The 27,765-nt window shown below is 37.7% G+C and overlaps 1 protein-coding gene across 5 annotated transcripts in view; it reads left to right on the top strand.

Moving 5' to 3' along the window:
* Window positions 1-27,765, top strand: part of CTNND2 (catenin delta 2) — a 619,666-nt gene that overhangs the window by 92,958 nt on the left and 498,943 nt on the right. For all 5 annotated transcript variants that reach the window (XM_065752045.1, XM_065752047.1, XM_065752046.1 and 2 more), the window contains exon 2: window positions 19,303-19,436. In XM_065752045.1, coding sequence (XP_065608117.1) covers window positions 19,303-19,436 — 134 coding nt within the window. The remainder of the gene's footprint in view (window positions 1-19,302; window positions 19,437-27,765) is intronic.

Below are 27,765 nucleotides of genomic sequence, written 5' to 3'. Positions count from 1 at the left end.
AAGCCCAACTTGAACTAATGAGCTAAAGGTAATAGTAACAGTGCATATCTTTCCAAGATAGTTTGGTGTTTAACAATGGGAGTCACACTGTATTAGCTCAGTATATAGAACATATTTGATGATTTAAGGTATAGGGTAGGAAACAGCCATCTGTTTTATTAAGGTTTATCCTCGTCAGGAATAAATACAGTAAACGTCAAGTCAAGAAGATTTATTAGAATAACTGTTCATTTCATGTTATATATTCAATAGCAAATTTTAACAAGATTAAAAAAGAAATGGATAGGCATGAACACAGCAAATAAGTAGCTGTTTCTGGCCTTGTGTACGGTTTTTGTTTTTATTTGTCAAATCTTGTAGGTATTTGTGGATCATAAAACAATGACTTGATGCACATTTTAATGCTTCTTTAATATTTTAAAGAGTTGTGCAGAGGTTTTACTAGTTTAGTTTTTGAGAGGCAATGGAAGGGGGGAAATAAATCTTTACCCAGACTTAATAATCTCTATGACCACTTAATGATGGTTTCAGCTTTCTGTTTTTGTAAACTGTAAGAAGGACATTAAAGCCATGAATATGCTGCAGAGACCAGCTTCAGGGCAGCTAAGACTTCATCGGACAAGAGATCTAAAGTGAAAAAGGCTGACAAAAAGCCCTCTTTTTAGGGCTTTTTTGAAGCCAGAGGAAGTGCTGCGCCTGTGCTGGGGGCCTGGCAGCTTGTGGGGTGGGCTGTTCAGCTAGCAGGGGTGGATCTGGCACTGCCTACCCTTGACCTTGACCCTCGGCTGCCAGGCTATAAGCAACTTTAGGGATGGTGAAAGCGCACCTCGTGAGCAAAGAGTGTTGCTGCCCACTGAGAATAGGGAGGGGAAGTCAGTTTGTGAGCATGGCCCACATCATAGTGCAGCAGCAGGTATGCGGGTTGGGCAGTAGGCTGCTGTCCTCTGCTCAGGAGGCCAGCTATTACTGGTATGTCATTTTGCAGTTTTAAACGTGGTTTCCACCAGACATCAGGCTTGCCCCAATAAGGCTGTGCTGACCTAGATGGAGGGTCTGCTCAGAAATGCAGCAGTTCAGGTCTCAGGCTGCAGGGAGTGCCTAGGACTGCTGCTGCTGGGGGAGGGCGGTGGGAATTCCACCTGTATGAGGTGTGAGCAGGTGGATGAGCTGCTCAGCCTGGTGGTGAATCTCAAGGAGGAGGTGAAGAGGCTAAGGACCATCAGGAAGTGTGAGCAGGAGATTGACTGGTGGAGTGACTCGCTGATGTGCTGGAGAGGAGGCTGAGGAGATACTCCCCAGAAAAGTGGTGGATCTCTTGCCCTGTTACAATCAGACAGACATGACAGAATAGAAGAGCTGAAAGATAGTCCTGGCTTAGTGTCATAGGTGGCCCTGCTGGCCTACCCTGCTTCCCCAGGTCCCTATAAGCAGTAGGTTTGGGGTGCTGGAAACTGATGAGTAGACAAGTGGGGAGGCAAGGGAGGATCTGCCTAAGAGGAGGACTAAGGCAAGAGGTCATCCCCACCCTTGAGATTGCCTCTGGCAGGAAAGATAGCAAGGTAACTGTGGTAAGCAATTTCCTTCTCAAGGGAATGGAGGGCCCCATATGTCAACCCAACCCGACCCACTGAGAGGTGTGCTGCCTCCTTGGGGCCTGGGTCAGGGACATCACCAAAAAACTCTCAATTTCAGTCCTCTGATTATTGTCTGTTATTGATAGTTCAGGCGGGCAATGATGAAATCGCTGAGGGAAGCCTGTGAGCTATCAAAAGTGATTTCAGGGGTTTAGGTTAGTTGGCTGAGGGAGTGGGTGCACCAGTCATAGTTTCTTCTCTCCCTTCTGGAGTGGTGAGGAATGATACGGAGTGGTCTAGGAAAACTCAGGCTCTGAATAAGTGGCTGAAAGGCTGGTGCTGCCATAGGAACTTTGGGTTCTTTTACTATGGGGCGGTTTACTCATTGCCTGGCCTGATGGCTTCGGATGGGTCTTGACTGTCTGAAGGGAAAGCAGATCCTTGTCCAGCAGCTGGCAGGGCTCACTGAGAGGGTTTTAAACTAGGCGTGACAGGTGAAGGGGATCAAATGACCCTTGCTAGGGTGGAGTGAGTAGTTCAGAGATTTCAACTGGAGTTGATGGGAGGAGAAGGTGGAGGTCAGTGGGACAGAATAGGGCTTGGGGATGTCGTCATTGTAGGAGATTGCAGGGAAGAACCTTCACATTGTCCTGTAGGATTTTGTGAAGACTCTTCAGAGGAGGTACCATTGTGAATTCCCCACCTGATATCTTCTTGTTTCCCCTGAGGATTACCTGTACCTGCTGCTTCCCTAAAGTGTCTGTATACTAATGTGCTCAGCATGGGAAATAAACAGGAAGAGTTAGAGGTCTGTGTGCAGTCACAAGGCCATGATCTCACTTTGTTCACAGAGATGAGGGACCACTTGCATGACTGGAATGCTGTCATGGATGGCGACGTGCTTTTCAGGAAAGACAGGCTGGTGAGGCAGTGTGGTGGAGTTGCTCTTTATGCGAGAGAGCAGCTAGAAGGCCAATAGTATCCTGGGGTGCATTCAAAAGAGTGTAGCCAGGAGGTCAAGGGAGGTGATCCTCACCCTCTACTCTGCCCTGGTGGGGTGAGGTCTCACCTGGAGTATTGTGTCCAGTTTTGAACTCCCTGGTATGAAAAAAGACAGAAACTTCCTTGAAAGAGCCCAGTGAACGGTCACAAAGACAATATAGGGAGTGGAATATCTCTCTTATGAGGAAAGGCTGAGAGACTTGGGTCTGTTCAGCCTTGAAAAAAGAAGACTCAGAGGGGTTCTGTTCCACGCTTATGAATATTTAAGGAGCGGGAGGCAAAGGGATGAGGCCGGAGTCTTCTCAGCAGTGTGTGGTTATAGGACAAGGTGAAATGGCCGCAAGGTGATGCGTAGAAAGTTCCGCATAAATGTGGTGGGAGCTTCTTCACAGTGCAGTGACGGAGCAGTGGCACAGCTGCACAGAGAGGTGGTGGAGTCTCCTTCTCTGGAGACATTCCAGACCCACCTGGACACCTACCTGTGCAACCTGCACTAGGGAGCTGCTTTGGCAGGGGGTTGGACTCAGTGATCTTTTCCAGTCCCTACAATTCTGTGATTCTATGAATATCCTCTACTGCTAGCTGACTTGGTTGTAGGTTAGTGAATTTGCAGTTGCATTTCTTCATCCTGTGCACAGTTGAAGTAACAAACCGTAGATCTTTTCATAATGTCAAGAAACTTATGAATGGCACTTTAATAATCAATTTTCTAGTCAGAAAATGATTGATTATCTTGAATTCTCTTTGCTTTTTTGAATGTACTGAATTCATTGGTGAGATGAATTTCTGCAATCCAGCTAAATATCATTGTGTGTTATGATGCTTTTATGTTATTTTTGTCTTGTAAGAAACCTAAGAGACTAAATTGATAATCATTTTCCTTATTCCTTATTTCCTTATCATTTTCCTTACTGTGCGCTTGCTATAGCTACTTACTGCAGTTTTCTATGTACAGGACATGGCAATATACATTTTATGTATGGGCGTGTATAATTTTATAAGTTTGTGTATTATGTGCATGCATGTAAAAAGCCTACTACATATAGAACTGAGGAGGGAAAAAGTACTGTAGTAAACTGAGATGACAGGGATTTAGAAAGGCAAGATAAGATTGCATAGTGTGGAAATAAGCTCATAGAGAAGTCTTTAATATCTTAGATATTTAGTGATATTAGTGCCCTGACATGACACAGCTGCTTGGGTTAAGTGTTTCAGCCCAAACAGTTAGTTTGTCAAAAAGGTAAGTGGCTCAAAATAGGATCTTAAACTGAGAAATACCAAGCACTACTAGCTCTGCCTGTAATTAAAAGAGAAAGCTGGAAAGAACATTGTGAAACTTCCATAGTGGCTTTAGGCTTGTGAAATAAGTGGATTCCATCAGAGCTGTTTAAAAACTGCTCCCAGCAGGCTTGACTCCTTGCAATTTCTGACAGCATTCCTAGAAAGCCTTGTGTCTGCACTTCTCGCCTTCTGCCTGCACAGTGGTACATTTTCAGCAGGCAGCCCCTTGCTGGAGGAGTAGGAGAGGTGGCATCTGCCTTTCTGGCTTCCTCACAGATTGTCAACCTCATCTCTAGGGCCATTTGCTGCACCTCTGGAAGTACTTGTCTGAACACAATGCTTTTTGTACAAACTTTCAAGACGCAGAAACTAGATTTTCTGCAATGATGTGTGATTTCACAAGAGGAGTTTGTAAATAAAATCATTTTAGATTCTGTAGATAGAAGATTGGAGCACATTCATAAATTGTTCACGAAGTTGGTTAAAGCTGGGTAATATAGACAGACAAAACAGATGCTGGAAAACATGCGTAACTTAAAGCAATTGTGTGTGACTTTGCATGTGCAGTGAAATGTATCTGCGTAGGCTGGGTGTCACTTCTGTTCCTGCCACTTGACATTGCTGAAGAGCTCACTGGCATCTTAAATCAACCTTGCAATGAAAAGGGAGGACAGCAGTTGTTATACTGCTCTGATTTAAACTGTGTTGTGTTTGATAGCAGCCAGCAAGGCAATTTCCAGGTTCTTCAGGATTTACTAGTTGCAGTAATTTGACATTAGTTTAGTTGAAAACTTGGATAATAGCTTTGGTCAGAATCTGAAAAGGAGGAATGGTTAAAATAAAAATAATATTAAAAAAGAAGCTATAGAAGGATTATAATAAATGGAAGGAGTAGATGCTAGAAAATATGTACAGAATTACATACATTCTCTTCCCATTAATTAGTTTGATGTAGTAAAAAAGAACTATATAGTGAATAGTAAAATTCTAGGTCAGATGAGTCACAGGCAATTTTCATTTCTGTGCAGCCAGTTTAGCTGGTTTAAATCTAGCTCACTGAGGGGATAGCTGGCATGCTTCTTTTGCCTAGCTGTTACTATGATATCATTATTTTTTCTGATATCTTAACATACCTTTTTATCACAAGGCTGTTGTTTAAGAATCAGATTCTGTACCAATGTGTTCTTAATAAGTCCTGTAAAGTAAACAGGTCCCTACGATAACAATGATACATTATTGTAAAAGTAGGCTCTAGTTCTAGGCTTTTTGAGAAAGTTGTTGCACATTCACTTGCCTTGGAATGCTTATAGATAAAGAAAATGATCATTGCAATTAAAGGCCACTGTAATGGTACTAAACTAGTTCAACATTTGGCCCTTACTGAGAGTAGAGTCTATTGTCTCCTTTCAAGGAAAACTTGTGGCTTTTTAGGCAACGCTGATAGTGAAGGAAGAAATTTGGTGGGGTTCAGATGGTGCTGTGGCATCACTACTTTACAAGAGTTGTTTGGCTCTAAAAGATTACCTGAGTAGTCTATTGATACTGAGGGAGAGATCATTTGGTGACATTCAGCTTGTGATTTTTTCTAAGCATAACAGCTTTGGATAAACAAGGCATATTCACAAATACAGTTCACACTGTCAGCTTGACCCCCTCACACTTAAAACTGTATGTCTGAGTGTCCCTGTCAACATTTGGGATGTTTTATGTTGTGTCGCACTCTTTGTTCTTATGTACACCTTGTAGTCTTTCTAAACTTTAGCATATTCATAAGATTTTACTTTATACATCCCAGATCAATGCACTTCCTAAATTAACAAAGCTTTGAAGTTCCTTATCTGGGAGGATCAAGGCACAAGGATGAGAAATTCCAAGCTGCTGATGAAGGTAGACAGACATTTTTAAATGACACTTAGAAGAGTTTGCTCTGAGGAAATTATGCAAGGCTTTCGATTTGTCAGTATTTTTCTCCAGTTGATATTTTGCTATCATTTAGCATATCCATTTTGATGTATTGAAAACAGGAGTAGGGAGGACATAATAAAGCTGCTCTATAATAAGTCTTGCAAGCAGTGCATTCCTAGCTGATGTATTTTAAGAATGTACTCAACATGCATGTTTAAAGATAACACTGTAAGTTGATACCCTTTCAGTGTGACAGACAGAAGACTGAAACTATTAGGCAGTCTTGAATGTACATATTTTTATCCTTTTCTGTCAAATAGCTATATCCTGGATATCATTTTGGCTAGAAAGAAACCAAAATAGAAGATCTGTACTGTATAGGAACACTGGGCTTAGTTGAACCTCTGTGGGAAGGGATGAGTAATTTTAAGTTGCATGACTGAAATGAAAATGCAGACAACTACTTTCTCTAAATCTCAGGATGCAATGTTCAAGTAGACATATAACCCCTTTATGTATTGTAGTCTGGCTGTAGATTTTCAACAAACTGAATTTGGAGATGTTGTCATTACGCCCTGACAATTATTGCTATTGTTAGTTGAAATTTATTCAAGTTTAATCTGAACTTTCAATCTTGCTTTCTATATGTGAAGTACACTTTGTAAAAATGCAAGAATTTCTTCCTCTGCTTTATGGTAGGCAGTGAAACAGAGTTTTCTATTCTTCTGACTTTTTTAATGGTGATTCTAATTCATATCATTAGTTGATGAATTATTTATTTCCTTATTTACTTCTTCAGAAATCCAGATTCCATGGCCAGGAACAATGTTTTCATCTGTATGCAGTTTGAGGGGAAAAAAAAAAAGTCTCTGCACTCCTTAGAAAGAGAATGGTAGCATTTTCTTTTCTCAGGAGTGTTGGCATCAGTGGTACAGTAATATTTCCTATGCTATAAAATGATGAGATAGTGCATGAATTGCTTAAAGGAAGTATTCTGACATTTCAAATGCACACAATGTCAGGAATGCTATTGAATTTCTTATAAAAACTAGGCAGATCCTTACAAATCTGTCATCCCATATTATTGGTATAGGTTGAGGGTTTTTTGGTAGCAAAAGTGTTAATTTTTCATATTTATTTAGCTGAGAATTTTTTATTTTTATCCTTTTTACCAAAAATGACATAATGCAAAGAGCTGTACAGATATGATTGTCTAAGCAGAATATTGGGGAAAATAAAATGCTCACTATGTTAAAAATATATATAATAAAACTCATCATCAGGAAAGTAGATTCTAGCCTACCTGTTCTATTCTAATTTTTCCACTGATGGTGAAATTGACAAAGTATTTTCTATACTGGTTATGTATTTACCACAAATGACCAAGAAGGCCATTGGAAATGGGGTCACTTAAGACTTAGCCTTAAAGAAGGCATGGAGATTACTTGAAGGACACCAGTATAGACTGGAATACCTCAACAAAGGCAAAACAAGTGTCTGGCACAGTTATCCAGCAAAGCTGAATACGGAGGTGGAGTTTCTGTGTGAGAAACAGAAGAGATTTTGCAGTTTGCTAGAATAAATGTACAAAATATAATAAAGAGGATATAAAAGTTTAAGAAATAACAAGAGGAAATAAAAAATGAAAACTTCTTAATATCTGATGCAAGAAACTTGACAGTGAGTGTGTAGGGGGTAATAAGACAGTGATTGCTGTCATCTAGGTCCAAATTCCAGTGTGAAATTGTAGCGGATTGGATAACAAAACATTTTTATTACAAGTCTATGCAATTTTAAGAATTACATGACTTCCTTCTTCTATGGGAAGCCATATTGGTTCCTTACAGAACTTCTCATCTCTCTGAATAGGGCAGGGAATGTAGTCCTGGAGAGAAATCAGATGGCTCAGCATGCTTCCAGCTGTTTTGTGTGCAGACACGTTGTGGAATCACGGGGTCCCCTGGGTGATCTGATGTGCACTCAGGCTATTTTGGTGTTGCCCACGTGGTCCCAAGTTCTGGTACAGCATGATGGGATTCTCTCCTCCGTTTTTACGATCCTCTGCCTGCCTGCAATGTGAAGTGTCCTTAGTTGTAGGATTGAGTGGGGAATACCTTATTGATGATGAGTCGTTTCAAATTCTGATTTGCTGCTGTTGCTGACAATCTGCTTGTTCCAGATGTTTTTTTGACGTATTTGCAGTTTCTGATAGTCAACAAGTTCTTTGCATACGTTGGCTGTCTGTTTTCTTTAGCACACAAAACCCATTTTGTTCCTTGGGACAGGTGGTTGACTATATTTCATCTGCTTCTACCACAGCAAAGAGTTAATATTCACGGGCATATGCTAGCAGCTATCTTATCTAGGCATAACTCATGCTGGCTGCTACTGAGAGCAGAGAAAAGCAATGCATTTATTTATTTATTTAGTTAGTTAGTTAGTTATTTTGGCCAGAGTGTCTTCCCATGCTGAAACTGTTCTTTGTGGTGATGTCTTGGGGTCTCTAAATCCTGTGAAGAGATGATGAAGCAAAAAAAACCCCACCAAAATATATATATATATATGGAGAGAGACAAATTGCCAAGAAAAGGTGATATTCACTTGAGAGTTCTAAGGTAACTCAAGAATTAAGTACCTGAATAGCTAAGGATGTTGCTGCGTGTAAACTCTTGACCTATGAGTGTTAGAAGGCTGGAAAGCACCCAGTCATTCTGCAAGATTTGAAAGGAATGTTGGAGATATTTATGAGCTAGAGACTGTAAGTATTTGCTAGGCTATTCTTTTGAAACTATGTAAAATATTATAAAAAATAAAATAAATATTTTTTGTGAAGCTTGACTCATGTAAAAGAGAAGTCATTTGTCATAATTTTATTAGAATTCCAGGAAGGAGCCTGTGTGTTTCTGGTTGATATCTGCTGAATTTTCCTGAAGATTTTAATAACTTCACTTTCCTAGAGCTTTTAAAGACAATTATCACGGGATATGGGGGATGCTCTTGCATATTGAAAAAGTTGCTTAAAAATATAAGAAACAGGCAATATCAGTAACTGGTGAGTTTACTGGTATAGATGTAGCTCACCAGTGATATCTAGCAGGTACGTGTTGTTCAATGCATCCATAAGTGACTTGGAACAGGAAGTGAGTAGTCAAACGAGGCCATTTTGTGAAGATGCTAAGCTGTTTGAGATAGGAAAATAAAAACTGTGTGAAAATCTGCAGAAGGATCAGCAAAGTTGAGCACATGGATCAAAATCTGTGAATTAATGTAAAATGATGCACTTACGGAGAAGAAGTGTGCTTGGGGGGGGTTAAAACATCCCAGCCTGACACTGAAAATGAGCTAAAAGTCCATCATTTTATTGCAGCCTATTTCTTAGAAGCAAGGAGATGAGGAAGAAATTGGGAAGTCTTGGAGAGAACAGATGAAGCTGGGATCAAACCCAGTGTTAAGAGGAATAGCATGAGAAAGCAAGAATGATGCATAACCACAAGCTTCAAATGAGAGGTTCAGAAGGTTTTGTCAACCGGGTGGTTTATGATTTCTGCAGATCTTTGGAGATGTCCAAATGTGTTGGTGTGTGTAGTGTCTACCTTGGGTAATGTAATAACTGGCCTAGATCCTGCAGTCACCTCTCTTGCCTCCATTAGGCATCTCCTTCCCTCTTATATAACTTAATGGTCAACAGCTTAGGCAACCTGAGAGGAATCTCATGCTTCTCTCTGTGGGGCATGGTCTGCATTCATAAACCCACGTGAAAAGGAGAGTGGAAACAAGCTGCTATGGTTCCCATCAAGAGTGCTGCTCAGGACACTGCCAGACTCCCTGCCAGTATCATTCCAGCAGAATGCTGTGTATGGAGAAGAGGGAAGAGTGAAGCAGTTACCGTAACTACAGGCATACCATGACTCTTCAGGAAAATACAAATTGACCTGCTTATGTCTGGCAGCATGAGGTAGATCCAGCCATATAAAACAGAAGGCTTCCCTACACTGGAAGATTGCCACTTCAGCATGCAGTGAATGAGGAGACTTCGTACTCTTCCACCAGCTCTCCATTTAAGAGATACAGCTGTGAAAGAAGTCCCAGAGGGAAAGCCATGCTGGTTCCATAGTGCAGTCCTAGCTGCTGGTCATTGTCTGTGTCTAAGGTTTTGAGTTGCTGTCCTTGGAGGTGTTGAAGAAATGTTTTGATTTTGTACTAAGGAACATGGTTTAGTGAGGAAATATTGGTGGTAGGGTGGACAGTTGGACTGAATGATCTTGGAAGATCTTTTTCAACCTTTGTGATTCTGTGATTCTGTGATTCTAGAGATGAGTTTTACAGTGTTGTGTGGGTGCTGGAAGTATTTATTCTGCACTCCAGCTCTTATAAAAGAGTGAGACATGAGGTAAAGAGGATCTCTGCAATTTAGTATGATATATATAAGTAAGCTCCTTAACTGTAGGAATTAGTGAGGAAGTAGATTAGTCCTGAGATTACACCAGTAACAGAACTGTCTATCCTGCTTCAGGTTCAGAGCCATGGGAGATGTTAAGAGTACTCAGTGTGAATCAGCTAGCAATTTAACTTTAAGTAGGAGTAATAAACAGTCTATTTTGGCATGAAACCTCAGTGAATATAGACTTGGAGGCTGTGTTTTTATCTTTTTGTTTCTGTTTTTGAACAGGTGTCCTCAGATGTGTCTGTCATCAACTCCATCTCTTGAACTACAAAACATGTTTTTTTCTCATTACTGTTGTTGATGTTGAGGGGAATTACTTAATAATGGTTTATAGTGGATTCATCCCAGCTAGCAGTTAAGCCCCTTCTCAGTCATTTGCTCAACACCACCCCCAGTGGAATGGTGATAATCATACAGGCATAAGTGAGAAGCAAAACTAGTAGACTGACAGTTCGGTAAATAAAACTAAGTAATGTGAATGCAATCACTCATCACCAGCCAGACCCCAGGCAACAGCTACTTTGGAGAAATTCCTCCTGGTTGTATTGCTGAATGTGATGTGATATGGTAAGGAATTTCCCTTTGATCATTTCATGGCAGCAGTCCCAGCTGCGCCCCCCTCCCAGCTTCTTGTTCACCCTTAGTCTACTTGCTGTGAGAAACAAAAGAGGTCTTGACAGTGTTCAGCAGTAGCTCAACTCGCTGTTTAGGTAACAAATCTAAAACACAGTACGTTTGTATTAGCATGGAGAAAATTAACTCCATCCCAACCAAACCCAGTATATGGTGTCACCTTGTCATGAATTTTGGTATTGGTATTCCACATCATAACATCATGTAGTGCATTGGGAGAGTTGATGCTCCAGCTCCGTAGATCATTGATAGTTCCAGGTATACCTGTCTCAGAAGAGAACAGTCCCAGAGGACTTTGCGTTCCTTTGCATTTTTTTTTTTTCCATTTTCCGCTCAGAGGGAAAGATAAAAACTGTTCACGTGTCACAAAACAAAAGCTCTTTCCCTTTTGGATTGACCCTGTAGTGGGTGTTCGCTGCCATCTCACCTTCAGCATATAATAAGGCCTTTGGTTTTTGGTCTCTCTCTCTCATTTTATTTGATTTATTAGTTTCAATTCCTATTATATTGTATTATATTGTATTATTTTGCATTCTGATATCTTATTTAGTAAATTAACTTTCCTCTTCAGTTTGTTACCAGTTTTGTTTTTAGGTCCCTTTTCCTTTTTCCCCTTTCATGGGGCGTGGGTCCATGGGTCCCTCCACTCCAGTCATCACAGAGCTGGGTTGAACCAGCCCGTAAATTATGGAAACATCTCCAGTCAATCAATGACCACTGAATGAAAAGAAATATGAAGCAAAAATTTCATAATTTTTTAGTATCACCTCCTCTCATGATACGTAAATCAAATAAAATTTAAAAAATTCACTGTAGGAGTGCTTTCAAGTTTTGTTTTTAATCGTGCATTTTGTACTGAATGCCTGAGGGTATTGGCATTGTCACTGAAATAAGAGCTTTCATTCCCACTGTAAAGCCAGCAAACAACATTCATTTACTAGTTTCCTCAAATAGAACAGTTTTGCTGGATTTGTGAATAGACTTTTCAAAACTGAAATCAATTATTGCAAAATTCTCATGCTGAGATCTGTAAAATATTGGCAGGAGTATGAATTTTTATGTTGCTTTCTCTTTGTGATCGTGTTGCTGACTTCAGCAGTGAAATATTTTCATAAATTTTTTAGGAGATTGCATGGTTCTCAGTTGGTGTACACTAACTGGTATGAGAAAATTGTTACGGATTTAGTAGGTGGTTTCAGTGCCAATGATGTTGGAGCACGTTCCAAGCCAGCATGTTTTATCTCTCCTAATTATTCACTTAATTGCAATAATATGTCAATAGAGAAGGGGGTTGGGAGTGTTTAACTGGAGAGTAGTCAGTCTTCCTGGGTTTGATTATTTGAATATTTATATAGCCCATGTTGATGCTGACTCAAAGAGAATAAAGCAAATGCCATACACTGGGTATCTTTTCTTTGCCTTCTTTCAAAGGCCTGTGGGCCAAATCCTGAAGGTTTTCTTTCATTCACTCCGAGTCATACTGTAAAATCACTGGAAAATTTGGGAGTGGTTTTGTTTGATTTTTAAGAAGGAAGGCTGGATAGTAACTTGAAATACTTGAAATATGATGCCCACCTGGATGCCTACCTGTGCAACCTGGGCTAAGGAGCTGCTTTGGCAGGAGGTTGAACTCAATGATCTCTGGAGGTCCCTTCCAACCCCTACAATTCTGAGATTCTGTGAGATTCAAATTATTATAGAACCGAAGCTACCTTATTTTATGACATGTTATGTGAGCAGATAGTATCTATTGGGATATGTAAAATGTTTTTAAGTGTCATAGATAGCTGAAACTCTAAGCAAGACTTCATGTTTGGCTTCTGGTGTTCTGTTATTGTTAATGCAGATAGTGAGATTATTTTATGCAGCCTTAGGAAGAGACCTCATATTGGCTACTGTGTGTATAAGATCATTCATTTTGCCTTCTTGCTGTTTTGGAGATGTTTTATTAGACTTGGGCAGGAGTAGAAAGTCTCTAAGGAAGAAACTTAAAGCTATGATCTTTGCATTGTTTCAGGAAATGCCTTTTTGAGTCAGGTATCTGTGAAAGAGAAGGGAGGAGAAATTTATATACATGGGCTGTGTATGTGCCAATATTTGTCATTTCCATTTTAGGTATTATAAGTTTATCTGTAAAATTTTAGGGAAGGATAGTCAAGGAGGATGTTGGGGAAAGTTTTCCAGTAAAACTTTGTTTTTCAGGATAGCTGTCTTAATCCTTTACTTTGACATCTTTCATGTCTTCTATACCAGTTTTGCAAAGAGAAGGGGAGGAAGGTAAAACCTATGGTTTTCAAAACCTGAATTTATACTTCATCTGAAATTTACAATCAGAAGACTGTTTTTCATCCATTTTTAAAACCAGAGGATTCTTTTCCATCCATCTAGAGTCATTATTACTGTGGTTAAACTAATTGAGAATACTAAAGTTTGTCAGAATGCAAAAAAGGAGGGCCTCCTTTCTTAGTAAATAAAGAACTTGATGAGTCTACCAGCAAAGAAAAATCCCAGAAAGAGAATAGAACCTCTGCTTTTTGGAAGGTCCCTGTGATGAGCTAAAATAGTGAGAGTACTGACTGTATCCCTCATATCCCTAATCCCTAACTGAACTTAAGCCTTTGCAATGGTGTTTAGATTATAACGTCCCCTTTAACTCATCTGTTTTCCTGACTACCAATTTCAACATAGGAGGCGTATGCTTTAGGATGTTGTGAAACGTACTTAAGTAATCATAAGAAATTTTCTTTGATATATTTGCCAGGGTCTGGAAGATTTTCTTATCTTCCCCTTGAGTCATGAACTTAAGAGATTATCAACCTATTTTTAAGAATACTTACCCGGACACAAAATGTATCAAACTGTCAGCAAAGACAGGACAAAATGATCCCTCAGTAAGAGAAATCTACAATTTCACTTGTTCTGAGTGCAGGGGAAGGGAAGGCAGATCTTTACATGCTTCCTATTCTGTTTCTTGTTCACATAGCTGAAGAATTTAGCTTTACAGGTGTGATGAGACAGGAAGTATTTGAGCTATAATGCTGAAAAGTTGATTGCAGTGTATTAGTCGGGACATACACTGCTGCCTAGAGCCAATGCTATCTCAGTCATCAATTACATCTGCAGTTTGATTTTACCAAAGGGGTGCAAATAGGTCGTCTTTCTGCTGAGAATTCCTTGCATGCCTAAATTCTCAAGCACTGAAAACATCTTGATTAGTCTAACAGTAGTACATATGTAATAAACAGGCTAAGCTAAGTCTCAAATGGTTGAATTAGCTTAACCAGTGTATATTAGTGGAAATTATTATTTTGGCTATTTTTTCCTCTGTATTTGCAGCAAACATTACTTGTGATGTATGTGGAGTTACATATAGTTACTAATCAGCAAAAACTGCCATAGCTATTGTATTCTGTGTTGTTCTGGCTCCCAACTTAATGCTGAGTCAATTCTTTGCTTGTCAGAATGCCTCAGTGCCACAAAATCAGGTGTTTTTTGTATTCATTCACAGTGCCAAACCTGTTACTTTTTCTGTTTACCTAAGTTTTAGCAGCAAGTGTCAGAGCTATGCTGAAAAGTAAGCTTGCAAATAGCAACTGTTGTTCGTACAGGCAGGGAGAAATTGAGATTCTCTGTTGTAATCATGCAATTATTGTATTGAAGAACATTGCAGTATATTATGTGTTTGGCTTTTTAATTAAAATCAGCTAGAAATAGGACTTGAATTAGTCCTTGCTTTTGAAATCTAGATAGGATTTGGAAAAATAAAAACATATTCAAATATTTTCATTTTAAATAAAGTCTATATAATTTTGAAATAATACGAAAACAGAAAACAAAATAGACTAATGGGAATAATTGATATGCATATTATTAAATGGTAGTCATGCTGCAGTGTGTAACCAGATGTTGTTATAGGAAGCAGAAATTATTTCTAGGTACATAACTACATATTGAATTGGTTTTAATTGATTGGTTCTAATCCAAGGCTACTTCTATGTCATTTTATGGTTTCGTGATTAGATCTTTCAGCCAAATCTGATTGCTGTACAGTAAGACAGCATGACCTACACTTTTATGATGAATGTTCTCACTGATTAATGATTCACTGTACGGGGAAAACCCACTGGGGACTACATATTCTTTACCTCAATACCTTTTAATTAAAGAAACTTATTTGGATTTTCTGATTCCACTGATCTGATGCAACTGCCAGCATAGTGGGTAGTTCTTCTTACACCATAGATTTCCTGACATTGTGGAGCTATTTTAATGCATCTATACTTTCTACCCAGGAAGGAATAATGCAAAGGTAGACTATGCAAGCAACATTAACAAAGTGACTTTTAAATGAATTTCAAGCTAATATTTTCAAGTCTGCCTCTTTAAACTGGATTTCTTCTTATTTAAACATAGATTACAAAAGAACCAGAACCTCTTAAAACAATGCAGTTAAAGTTAGAAAATGAATGAACTGCTCTATTTACAGAAGAGCAGGCAGCTTTTTCAGTTCTAGGGATTTGTCTGCATAAATGTGCTGAATGAGGTATGGCTTTTCTGTTGTGATGAAGGAGAATAAGTTCACTGAAAGGTGATGTACCCATGACAACTGACAAAGAATGACAGCATCATCAATGAATTCTGCCGCCCTTTGCTAGTAACATCTTCGTGGCTACAGCTTTGTAGTTCCATGTTCAGGATGATTAAATTCCATATAGAAGTGCATGTGCAAAATTAAGTTTTCAAGTGGAACCATGGCATCTAACATTGCTGTCTCCATGTGTGTGGTGGGTTTATTGTATATACTTTTTTGTTTTACCTAAGGCTTGATATGTAGTATAAAATGTGGCCCTTCCCAAGCTCTCTCCAGGCTGCCCACCTGTGCCCTGCAATGGGGCCCTTGGTGCTGGCAGTTGTGTGGCACGGGGCAGCCCTGGCCTTGCCTCATGCACACATGAAGAGAGGACATTTCATTTTGTATCTACAGCTTTTTTTTTTATTTTATTTTCCTTTTTCCCTAGAAGTGTGGAGAATTTTTCAGATACTCTTAGGAGTTTTGGGAAGAACATTTGGGAAGGAAAAAAAAATAAATTAAACTCCACATAGAATTTTGCCAGTGATATTAAGTACAGGAGTACATGAATTATTTATATCCAACATCCAGTATGTTCCCAATAGGCTAGTAGTATTTTTCTTGTTCATCTATGAATGATCATCTAAGATTTAAATTTGGTTCTCCCAGAACATCTATATGCTGTGACTTACAGAATCTCATTTGTTTTTCTTATGCTGGTATGAAATAACAGGAAATTGTGGGAATGAAGTACAACAGATTGTGTTGTAATTATTCAGCCACAGTGTACTCTGTTAAGTTTCTTTTTATTTTTCTTCTACTTGCTATAATTTTTTACTTGAATTTAGTGATAAACTGCCTTGCATTAAAAGCTTATCATCATCAAGCCTTATTTTTTGAGGAATGATGAAAATAATTGGGGTAGCTTTTTTCAAGAGAAGAGTGCACAGAACAGAGGAATGTTACAGCTGTCATTGTATGTGGACTGATTAAGTGGTTTGATTTCTGTGTGTGTTTTGGATGGTGCAGGAAACGCTGAGGTTGTATTGGGAAAAGCACGTTACCAGTAAAGCAAGCTCTCTGCCAGTAAGGCAGGTAGAACCCCAAAACAGGCTGAGGAGGCCATGGGAGGCTTCAGTGGGAAGATGTAAGGAACTGATTATTCATGTTAAGTCCTCCAAGTGACTTGGGGGAGAAAAAAAATAAATCTGCGGCATTGAGAAGTTCTGTGGTGAGCTGAGGAACTTGGAGACCCTTTTCAATGCTATCTTCTGTAATTCTTAAGTACCAGCAGTTTTAAGACCCTTTAAGACCTAAGAGTGCCTCATTTCTTATACAGAAGACCAGGTTGAATTAAAATGTATTCCAAATCTGATCAAATGGTTCAAGTGTCGGCTGCTCCATTAGTGTTGAGCTACACTATTCCTGACTCATGTATGATTCTTTTTGAACATAACTGCCTTCAGTACAGTAGCTTCTCTGTCACATTGAAAACTCAGTTCTCTGCTTTCTTTGTATATGACTTTTCTTATATAAATTTGCATAATGCAGAAACATTAAAGCACATAATATTAAAAGCTCAGCTGGCTAAAGTCATGCTGACATTCAATGTCATGTTATTAAATGCAATTTGTTACAATCTTGCACCCTCAAATAATTGTAATAATAAACTGAACTAATGAGATAGAAATTGTATTTTGTCCAGAAGAAATATTTTAATAGGTGCATAACACATTACTTAAAAGGCAGAATGCCTTTCCTTTTACTCATCATTTTAAGCTATGTATTAAATAAATAATAAAAAATAAGTAATAAAAAAAGCACAAAATAAAGCAACACAAAAATCATGGGAGCATGAAGTGACTGTAGAATATTAGCACTGCTCCATCCAGATATAGAGCCTATTTTATTGAGACAAATTTGAAGTATTTCAGCAGTTGGTTGTGTTACCAGATTTGTTTTAAATAATTTAAATAACTGGTTTTTCAAAATTTCAAATGCTGCTGTAGCAATATACCATGTCTTTTTGAAGTGTTTACTGAAAGTTACTGTCTGAAAATTAAATTTTAATAAAAGTTTAATGTTGTTCCAAAATAAGTTTGGGATAGTAACAGGCACTGTATCATACTGGTATTAATCATTCTGAACATAGAGAACTTGGTGTTGTCATATCAGTAGTGTCTCTCATGATCACGAAGAATTTCCATTAACTTTTATGGTTTCTCACAAATATACTTCATATATTTTGGAGCATTTGTGCTGTAGTAAGTATTTTGTGTAGCAGGTGCATGTTTTCCAGTAACTCATTGGGGCTTAGTTTCTTCCATCTTCCTGAAAACCTAGTACTTAATGGAAACCACCATGGTTTGGTGGGCATAATTTGGATTTGCTCTCAGAGAGTGTCACAGGACAAAAACAGTCTTGAGTACAGGAGTTGTGCTTAATTATCTATATTTCTAATTAACATAGATCTAAAATTATTGATTCTAGTTATGAGAAACAAAGAAGGCAACCAATTAAATGAACACAATGAAAAGACATGTCTCCTCCCATCCTGATGCTCTATCTTCTTCCTCCATGTTAGACGCCGTCCCTTTGGTGAGGTGATGGGTGAGCTCCTCCCACAGAGATCACCCTGTATTCCTCCTCTCCCTTCCCACAAAATCTCTGCCAGTTAAATCCTGTCCAGTACAGAGAGATGTGGTGCAGAATAAAGGTATCTCTGCCCGACAGAGGCCTTCAGGTGGTGTTTGCTTCTTCCCAGCCAGGCCCAGTCATGAATGATGTGCTGTGGTAGGAAGCTGGGGGCAAAGCAGGCCACTCCTCTTAGTTTGTCAGACAAAGAAGGAAAGTGGACATCCAATGGCAATTCCTTGAAGAGCTGGGAGTGGGACCCAGGGTACTCACAACTTTTGGTCTTGTTTAGTTTGCTGGATATCGACTCCTCTGGTTAATGTATATGAAATGGCCAGATCTGATGAGTTTCCCTTTGGGGTCATGCAGTATGGTGGGGCATTAGGATGAGCTGAGCAGACAAAGGGACTTTTTTAGAAGCATCATCTACTGTAGAGAAGGAAATCCTGCAGTAGAGAAGCTTCTCTTAAACAGTGAAGCCCCATTCACAGCTCCAGTTTCTCCTCCTGCCTCCGCACGGTCCCAGGAGGCTGTGTGTTTCATGTCCTTCTGTAGCCCCATGCATCTCCTTGGTGAGCAGCCCTGCTGGGAAAGCATGTCTCCCTGCTGCCAAGTGGATGCAGGCATGGAGGATGGATGGAGCCAAGGCATACCTTTTTACCATGGTTGTGAATGGTGACTGCTGTGGCATTTAAGTGGAGGTATTACAATATAGCTTAGCTGTCAGAAAAAAATTATTGTCCTTTTCTGAGAAAGGATACTAGTAATCCCCGCCAGTAGTATCAGTATTCTTTTGTAACAGATCTCAAAAACAGCTTAACAACTGGTGTGCTGGATTTTTTGTTTGCGTGCTCAAAAATACTGTGATAAAATATTTTCAAAATCCCCCTCTAGATTGGAATAAAAGCAGAGTCACCTAGGCTTAAAACATAATACATACTAAATAGTCATTTGAATTAGGAAGCCAGCTCTGGAAGTGTTATATTTCTCTTGTATTATTAGTTGGTTTACTGTTTGCAAAGCACTTCATGATTCATTACTTTCATGATACTGTAATTTATTGTTGGATGCTGCCACTGGAATACTGTATGAAAATCACAGCTGTAAATGATCTGAATCCTCTCCAAATGTACGGTGGTGAATATTTTGGAGGAAGACTGAGAGATATATTTTGCTTTGAAATGGATTTAAAAAATTATTCATAGTCTGAATTAAATCTTTTCTTGTTTGTTTTGTTTTGTTTTTTTCATTAACTGCAGAAGCTATGCCTGTTCCAGACCAGCCCTCGTCTTCTGATAAGACAAGCTCCCTCAGTCCTGTGCTGAATACATCCAATGGTGATGGCTCTGAAACTGAGACAACCTCTGCCATTCTAGCATCAGTTAAAGAACAGGTATGCAACTGCTGCATTTCCATGTTATAAGAGAGTTGTATAATTTGATTGTTTTACGAAGGTTTCATAGGTGGTACCTGAATAATTTCGGTAGCAAATGCAACTCACAAAGAGCATAAAATATTTGTTCATGTCAGTATGCTTCCATGTATTGTCCTAGAATAGATTCAATGTAATTGAAGTGCTGATTTTCTCCTGCACTCTTAGTTTTTATTGTGGACAGTAGTTTTGAAAGATGTCTCCTTTTCTTGTTGGCAATTTATGTGTGGGATTCCATCATGGTATTTAGGAACCACCGAAAAATAGTAACTTTGGGAAAAGTTTGTTATTCCAGACATTTTAGTTATAAGACGTGCAGAATACCAAGATTTTAAAGTTTATCATATGCTTGTTTTTATTCTTAATGTATGCGCAGTATGGCATGAGATTATTGTAGAGCAAAATTGGATAGAGGGAAGCTATTGGCCTTGCAGCATTAAAACCAGAAGTGTTTGGGAATCTTTGAAGGAAAAGACCTTTTGAGTGACATACTGCATGATTCTGAAAAGACAGTTTGCAATATTTTTATGTCAGTTTTGGTGGGTTGATTGTCTTAGGTTTTGTGTAATGCCTCTTTGTACCTCAAGAGATGGTTTGTATTCTACTTTGTAAAAACACGTGGTATCCACTGCTACCTCGTTTGCTTCAGCTGTAGCAACAGGTATCCTGGAAAGAGGCATACATAGACGGTTGCTTTTGGTTAGCTTTCTCCTTCCTGTAAGCATCTCAGTTGTTCCTCCCATCATAAAGTAGTGATCTTACCAGCATAAGATTTTCACTGTTTCTTTAGTGAAATTAATGTGAATTGGTTTATGATTTCTAATGGCATTGCAATAATAACTGTTGAATCACTGGGCTTTTATTATTTTTTTGTTTGATATGTATGAGTTCTTTCCTTTGGGTGTTAGAGATTGTTCGTATTTTCTCTTTTTGTAAAGATGAGTGCAAGGAAGAATAGTAAAATGGAGTTGTCTTGGGATTTATGGTGTGATGTTGTATTAGATTTACCCATGGATTAAATGTTTGTCCAGGAGAGTAGCATTGCCTCAGCGTGTATCATTGGTTAGACTTCAGACAGGTGTTTGGGTTTTTTGGACTGTGTTACTATATTATTACCGTGAAAAGTATCTGGCTTAGCTATTGGCTTTCTGGTGTTGAAAATAAGAACAGGGGAGTAATATTGGTAGAAGATGCATTGTACTTACCTGCCAGAATGTGAAACACAGTATTGAGTAGTGAGAAGTTACTTTTCTGTTGCGGAGTTTTGTGATGATTCTGCTAGAATGTGCTTAGTCATGAATTTTGCAACTGCCTCCCACCCCACCCTCCGAAAAAAAAAAAAAATCCCCCCCCCCCAAAAAAAAAAAAAATTATGATTAAATCAGTGAGTAGTAGAGGGACTTGGTACTGAAACCACAGGCTAAGAGAATTTTAAATGGAAAATATTAGCAAATTTATTGGTGATTCCTATGAACAATAACCAGCTAACCTAAGGCACTGCTGACCAACAAGATAATCTATTGAATCATTGTGGAATGGAGTGTAAAAATTCCATTGGTGTTCTCTCCAGTGAATTTGTTTCTTGACAGGTGATCTGCATGTACTGAGCTCAAAAGTTAGACTAATTCTTGGGGGTTATCTTAATGCATTCCTCAGAGTATATGGTGGCTAAAGCAAAGTCAGTTTATGACACACCTTTCTGTTCAGCCATGCTGCTGGGTAAGTCGTGTAATTTAATATTTGTTATTATTACTATTTTGTAGTAAAGGTTTGAAATAGCACATTGATTTGGCTTTCTATTCCTGTTTTCTGTTCTCCATAATAATGTGTATTTTGACAGGCTTCTATTAGTGTTTTCACTGGAAGAATTCTAGGCCAAAATTGCCATACAGATGAAATGCATTACATCAATTCAGCATTAGGGAAGAAGATGAAGTAAGTTTCTGTCTGACTATTGAGGCATCTAGCCCTTGCTTTTTAGAAGGAGGAATGATTGAATAATATTACTGCTTGGTATATGTCTTTATTATTCACTGTAGCACAGTAGAAAACTTGGAGTTTTTAAGAGTTGACTGTGTTTGCATGTTCTGTGACTACTCGAGAGTAAAATGGGATTCATGATAGGTTTATTTATTTATTTATTTGTCTTTGAAAAGGGCAGGATATGTGGAAGAAGGCACGGAGAAGTTATAGATGTTACATTTGTTTGCTTTATTTTTTGTGTGATACATAAAAGATTTATTGGGAAAATCTGAAGCTTGGCATTTGAAGATCACTTACCAATGTGCTGTCTTATTTTGAGGAGCAGATTTATGGGATCTAAAAACAATTTTGCCTTTAACATGAAATGGCACTTATACTGCTGTGAATGGATTGGAACATTTAGCTACATGCTTTTCAAGGTGGGGATTTGTGACAAAATAGAAGTGTTAGCCTGTATTTGATTGTTGAGGAGTTAGGTTTATTTTAAGAAATTCAAGTCGTGAACTACTTGCTTTAACATATTAAACGTTTTGTTTGGGTTTAACATCTTCTCAGGCATACTGAATAATGCTCTTTTTTCAGACCTTTGAGATGCAATTGAAAAGAAGTGATGGATAAAGGGTATAAACTCAGACTTTGTTCTTGTTTCTACCTGTTTAAATGTCACAGGCACTGCTAGAGGTGAGGTCAGAAACACACACCATATTTTTAAGACATCTTGAGTTGTTAGTGTACTTTAGCTTTTGATATTTTCAAGCTATCATCATAAGAAGGAGTGGTTAATATCTGTACAGTGAAAGCTGCATTTGTGTGTGTGTGTGACAGAATGAAGTTCTTAAAGGAAAAAGGATTGAGCACTTTTAAAACCAGTAGACATTTTCCATTCCCCATGCTAGGTAAAATATGGTTAAATATCCCTTCACGAGGAAAGACCTATTCTTCCTTATGATACAATGGCAAACACATTTAGTTAAACACCTCACATTATGAGGCTATTTCTGTTTTTACACTGTCATCTGCTTTCGCATTTTTAAACACTGGGAAAATGCTTCAACAAACAGAAATCATGATTTCTGAGGGCACAAATTGTCCTATTGCATCTATCATGTTTCTCATCCAAGAAGAGCTGTATGTTTTTGATTAAGAATTCTCATCTGTGCAAGAGACTTTTGATCCTACTCGGTGTTAAAAGGTTCCTGGGAAGAGAGCTGTTCATAATGCTGTTTTGAAGGTAGAAATAACTGCTGGAGAGCCTTTTGAGTAGATACATAGTAAAGCTGATGCTTTTACTGGGAATCTGTAGACATGTGGTTCACAGTAGTTCAGTTCTTGGCATAAACAGCTCTCCTGGAAGCTGAGGATGCATGTAGTGACAGTGATATAGTAAGGGCTGTTCTGGCAGGGTTGGCTTTTTTTAGTGAAAAAGCTTGGAGAACATGAGATAAAATAATTCCCTAAAAGCAAGAGAGCTCTTGAAGCACTGACAATTATGTTTAATGCCGAAATACTGTCATACATTTCTTTCAAATTTTGTGACTTATGTTTAGTTTTTTCACCATCTGAGCAGTTGCCTATTCCAGGGAACAGCTCTTCTCTCTTTCAGAAAGCTAATGCAAAGAAATTGTATAATGTTTAATATTTCTTCTGAATTGCTTTGAAATCTACCTATTTCAAATCAAGTTACTATTCTTCAGGTGCTTCACTTCCATTTAAAAAAAAAAGGAAAAGAAAAAGAAAAAAAAACCCTTAGCTCTTACACTCTTGGAATATTTCTCTCACTGTTAAAAGAAATGGTTGATTAATATGTTATTTAAGTCACAATGCTGATTTCAGAGAGAAAACAGAAGTCTCTGGATTTGAGATGGTTGCTGATAACTTTTTCTGTTAAAACAGGGATAAAAGAGTAACTTCTATTGTTAAATCAGTTCCGGCTTTATAAGGCTTACATATTTTTTGTTAAGAGAAAGATACTTTTAAATATTAATCAATATTATCATTAGTAAGCTGTGTTGTTTTTTGTTTTTTTTAACAGAAATTCCAGCTAAAGTTACTCTATAAAACACACACAACGCATAGTCATTATTACTTTGTGATGCATGTCATTATTAAATGAGGGTAATACACATGCATGACTTAGGTGCACTTAACTTGTTAATTATTCATACTTCTTGGAGACAAATGTATGTATGTTATGCACTTTAAAACATTATTTTATATATGTAAGTAAAACTACAGATGAAAATGACTCTAAAAGATGAAAGATTTCTTTTCTTCACACTGCCAGATTGTTTTTTCTGCATCTTTGTTTCATGCCTGAGGTTTCAGAAAAGAAATAATAAATCTAGGTGGACGTTTCAATCCAGACTACTTTTATAATGTTTTAAGGACAGAAGAGTCTTAGGAAATCATTTAGTCACTGCATTTCATATAGTCGTCCAAGTACTCAGTTGTGAATCTGTTCACATAATGACTTTTATAGCTGTTTTTCCTATTAATCTGAATGCTATATTGTGTGATATTCACCAAAATAAATAAAATCTCATTGTTTCCCTGTAGGAACCAGTAATTGGTGTAATAACCTGAAGTGTTTTGTGGATTTTCCTAAATACGTTCAATTAAGATACATTCATTTTTTTTGCTTACCCTCACTCATTAGACACCATCTTTGCCATTGTGTGTTTTGGCAGCTCTATTTCAGACCCAGGTTAATTATATTCAATTTATATATTTTTTTCACCATCTGCCTCAGTAATGTGCCAATATATTCACTTCCTTAGTTATAGAGTTATTAGAAAAAAGATTTTAAAATATTTCAGAGAGGTCCCTCTTCCTTATATCATCTTTCTTTTCATTAATATATTTATTTTAGATATTAATGCGGTGCAACTTGATTGCATCATATATTTTGAATTCCAGAAATGTGTAGATATTGGATAGCATTATTCTAAGGGTGCAAAATGGACAACCATAGTATTATAATATAAGGCTGTGTATGTAGAGATATTGATTCCCAGATGCTTTTTCAAGCTGATGGGATTGTTTTGAGACGTGTGATTCCCAGTGCTGGCGTTCTATAAGAAGTCATCATAGTGTCTGGTGAAGAAGAAAATTATAAATATACCTTATGCTCTGCTCTATGGGATTCTTGAGTGAGAGATTCTTGAGATTCTTGATTAAATCTGGGTCTGATTTCATAGAGCTCTGTGAAGTAGCCATCTCTGAAAATGGCAGTGTTCAGAGAAAACACGTAGACAATTTATTGTTTTTTGGATACCGGTATTCTGTAAGTCGTCATCCACGGCTACCGTGTCTTTAGGATGGAGTACGAAGAAAGTGAAAGCTGCTTCACTGGAAAGAGGACAGAATGATAACCCAAAATATATACCTTGTGTATTGTTGGAAATGAGCTAGTTGTGGAAAGCCTTCTATGAAGATTTAGTGTGATGAAAGAATGTTGAGAGAATATAATCTCCCTGAAAAGACATCTTTAAAGAGAAGGAAGAAAATGCTGATTATGAGAATGAAATTGCAGTTATGTATTTTCTTTTTAACTTCAGTAGTGTTCAAAATTTAGTAATTCTAAGCTGATAATTTTTAGAGAAGCTGTGTAGAGTGGCAGTTTAGTCTAATGCTAACTTAAAGTGCTGATAAAGGATATTATAAAGAAAGGCAAAAAAATTCTTGGTTATCCTGCAGCCAGGATGTGAATGCACTTTTACTGTTCCACCAGCACTTCTCCCTCAACTCAATTTCTTTTTTTTTTTTGTCATTAGTGAAAGAATTTTGAGCTTGGGATAAAGATATCCTAAGAAAGTAATAATAATAAACTCTGGATTGGAATTTTAATATATTAAATTTGTAACAGTTTAACAACAGTTATCTGATCTTTGTTATCATTCATGGGACTTTTTTTAATCTAAAATATTTTTGCATCTACATTCCAGTCTACTAACCAGCTTCAAGGAGTGAATTCTCAATCATACCTTGAGAGGATCCAAGTGAACTTAAAATAGGAAAAGCGAATGAGTTAGCTGTGTAAGTTAAAAATAACCCCCCAAAAATATGAGAAGGCTGTGTTGTGACAGTGAAGATTGAATGGTGTTTTGTTTTCATTTTTGAGGAACTGTGTTGTATCGGTTTGTCTAGATGTTTTCAAGGATTGGTCTTTTTAGCAAGGCTGCTCTAAAAATATACTTTAACTATGGGTCAACTTCTTTTAGTAGTATTTAGAATGATTCGGAAAGTGAGACATAATGTCCTTATTTAAATGCATAGAACTTGAGAAGTTGGAGAAGATTTGGGTGTGCCTTCCCCACTTATGCTCTACTTCCTTATCTATAATTGTCAATGTCCTGTTTCTGTATATTTGATTTTCCTCTGACTCGGTTATCTTACCTGTTTTCAGTATTCCTCTTCTTCTCTGCTTGAATTAAGCAATATCAATGGACAGCTACATTTATTTACATAACAAAAGAGTTTCTGAGGCCCATGGCTTTTTTCAGAACAGCATACCTCTTCTAAAAAGAAAATGAAGTGCTGTTAAAAGACTAAACTGAATGGTTTGGTTAGTGATTGCTTTTATTTCTTCTTTTTATTTATTTATTTATTTTATTGTCTTCTTTGGAAATGAAAGAGAAACAGTAAAGGCATTCTCTGGATTCCACAGTGACCCTTCTTCTGTCTTGCCAGTAGTTTTCAGGCAGCTTCCTTTTATAACTAGAGTTTTGAAAAGGATTTCTGAAGGCAATTAAATTTTCGTCATTGTTTTAGCAATTTTTCTTCCTTTTTGTCATATTGAAATCTTGAGTAATTCCATTGTGCTTTTCCATCTGTTTCTTTGTGCTTTTCACACTTGGATGCATTTGCTGCTAAATGGAGCTATGGAACTGTATCTTTCTGTGAATAATTTAAATCTTTTGTACTCTAAGAAAAAAAAATACTTAATGTGTAGTGAATACTATGCACATTATAGTTTGATAAAGTGTTACAATTCTGTTTATCCGCATGTGGTAGAAAGCAGAACTCAACAAATGCTGAGCAAAGTTTGAATTTATAATCAATCTATACCTGAGAGTTAAGATTCATTACTACGCAATTAAGTTTTACTTTGCCTATGAGTTATATTAAAAAAGCTTAGAATTACACAATAAACTAACTTTAGCAATATTTGATGTATACTTGGCTTTTTCCTCCTTTGTGGTGAAAATGAAGTGCATATTTGAAATTTCTGGTGACAGCAACTTATTCTATAGATACTTTTGATCAGAACCCTTCTATTTTGGAAGGGAAAGACTTGAACCTTTACTAAGCATCTGCAATTCTTTTTAGAATTCCAGTCAAATTAATTGCTTAATTCATAAATTCTCTCACTCAAGATAAAATTGCAGTTTTGGTGGAAGGTCACTGCCTTTGTTTTGGAGGAAGGTTTTACAGGTGTATCCTATATCATGTAACAGTGGAGCAGCAGTTTTTTGCATGGGTTTTCTGCGACTCTGTACAGACATTTGCCTCTTCTATACAAAGAGCAAATCCACGTTCTGTGGCTCAAAGGAGTTTTTTCTTCTGTTTCTATTTTTTAAGACTTTGTTGAACGATTTATTTATTCATTTTCTTAAGGAGTAGATGAGGTAAGGTTTTAACTACTTAAATTTGGAGACCTCTCTTCTAGGATGTCTTTTTCTTGTTGCAATACTCTCTAGTCATGTTCTTCTGGATATTCTACATGTAGAAAGCTTAATATACAGTACAGAACTTAATTAATTTGAAGTTACTTGCAATTGCAGGGGATTTTGCTTTAGCACAGTGACACATCAATGCACTCAAATCACAATTTAATTAGAAGCCATACTTAACAAAAGTATAGCAATTGCAATACAGATAACAATATAAATATGAATCCTGTTATCCAAAATATCCTTACCACCAGAGGACTCTTGAGTGTCCCCTGGTCAGCAGAAAGGAGTATGTGGGTTGAAGCCATGTGAAGCCCATATCTCTCTTCAGAGCTCAGCCCAACTCTTATCCCTTTTCTTCCTGCGCTGAACTACTTGTATACTTCCATTGGCCACTGATGTTGTATCAGGCCCACGCTTCATCATTTTAGTGGCATTAAATACCTCACTCTACACAGAATATCTGCTTGATACTGCCATCTGTACAAACCGTGGTCATAACAAATTACCATAGGCACCTGTTCAATTACGGAAATCGCTGCTACAGCAAAACTAAGTAATATAAAACTGCAGTCAGGTCAAGCAAAGTTCAGACATAGAAAGCCTGACAAGGATTAGTCCTGAGGACTTGCAAG

The sequence above is a fragment of the Cyrtonyx montezumae genome, unplaced genomic scaffold, assembly GCF_038088225.1.
Source record: "Cyrtonyx montezumae isolate F1298 unplaced genomic scaffold, pur_monq_1.0 scaffold_8, whole genome shotgun sequence".
Lineage (NCBI taxonomy): Eukaryota > Metazoa > Chordata > Aves > Galliformes > Odontophoridae > Cyrtonyx > Cyrtonyx montezumae.
Note: the sequence above shows the minus strand (reverse complement) of the source record. Positions and strands in the feature narration are given on the sequence as shown.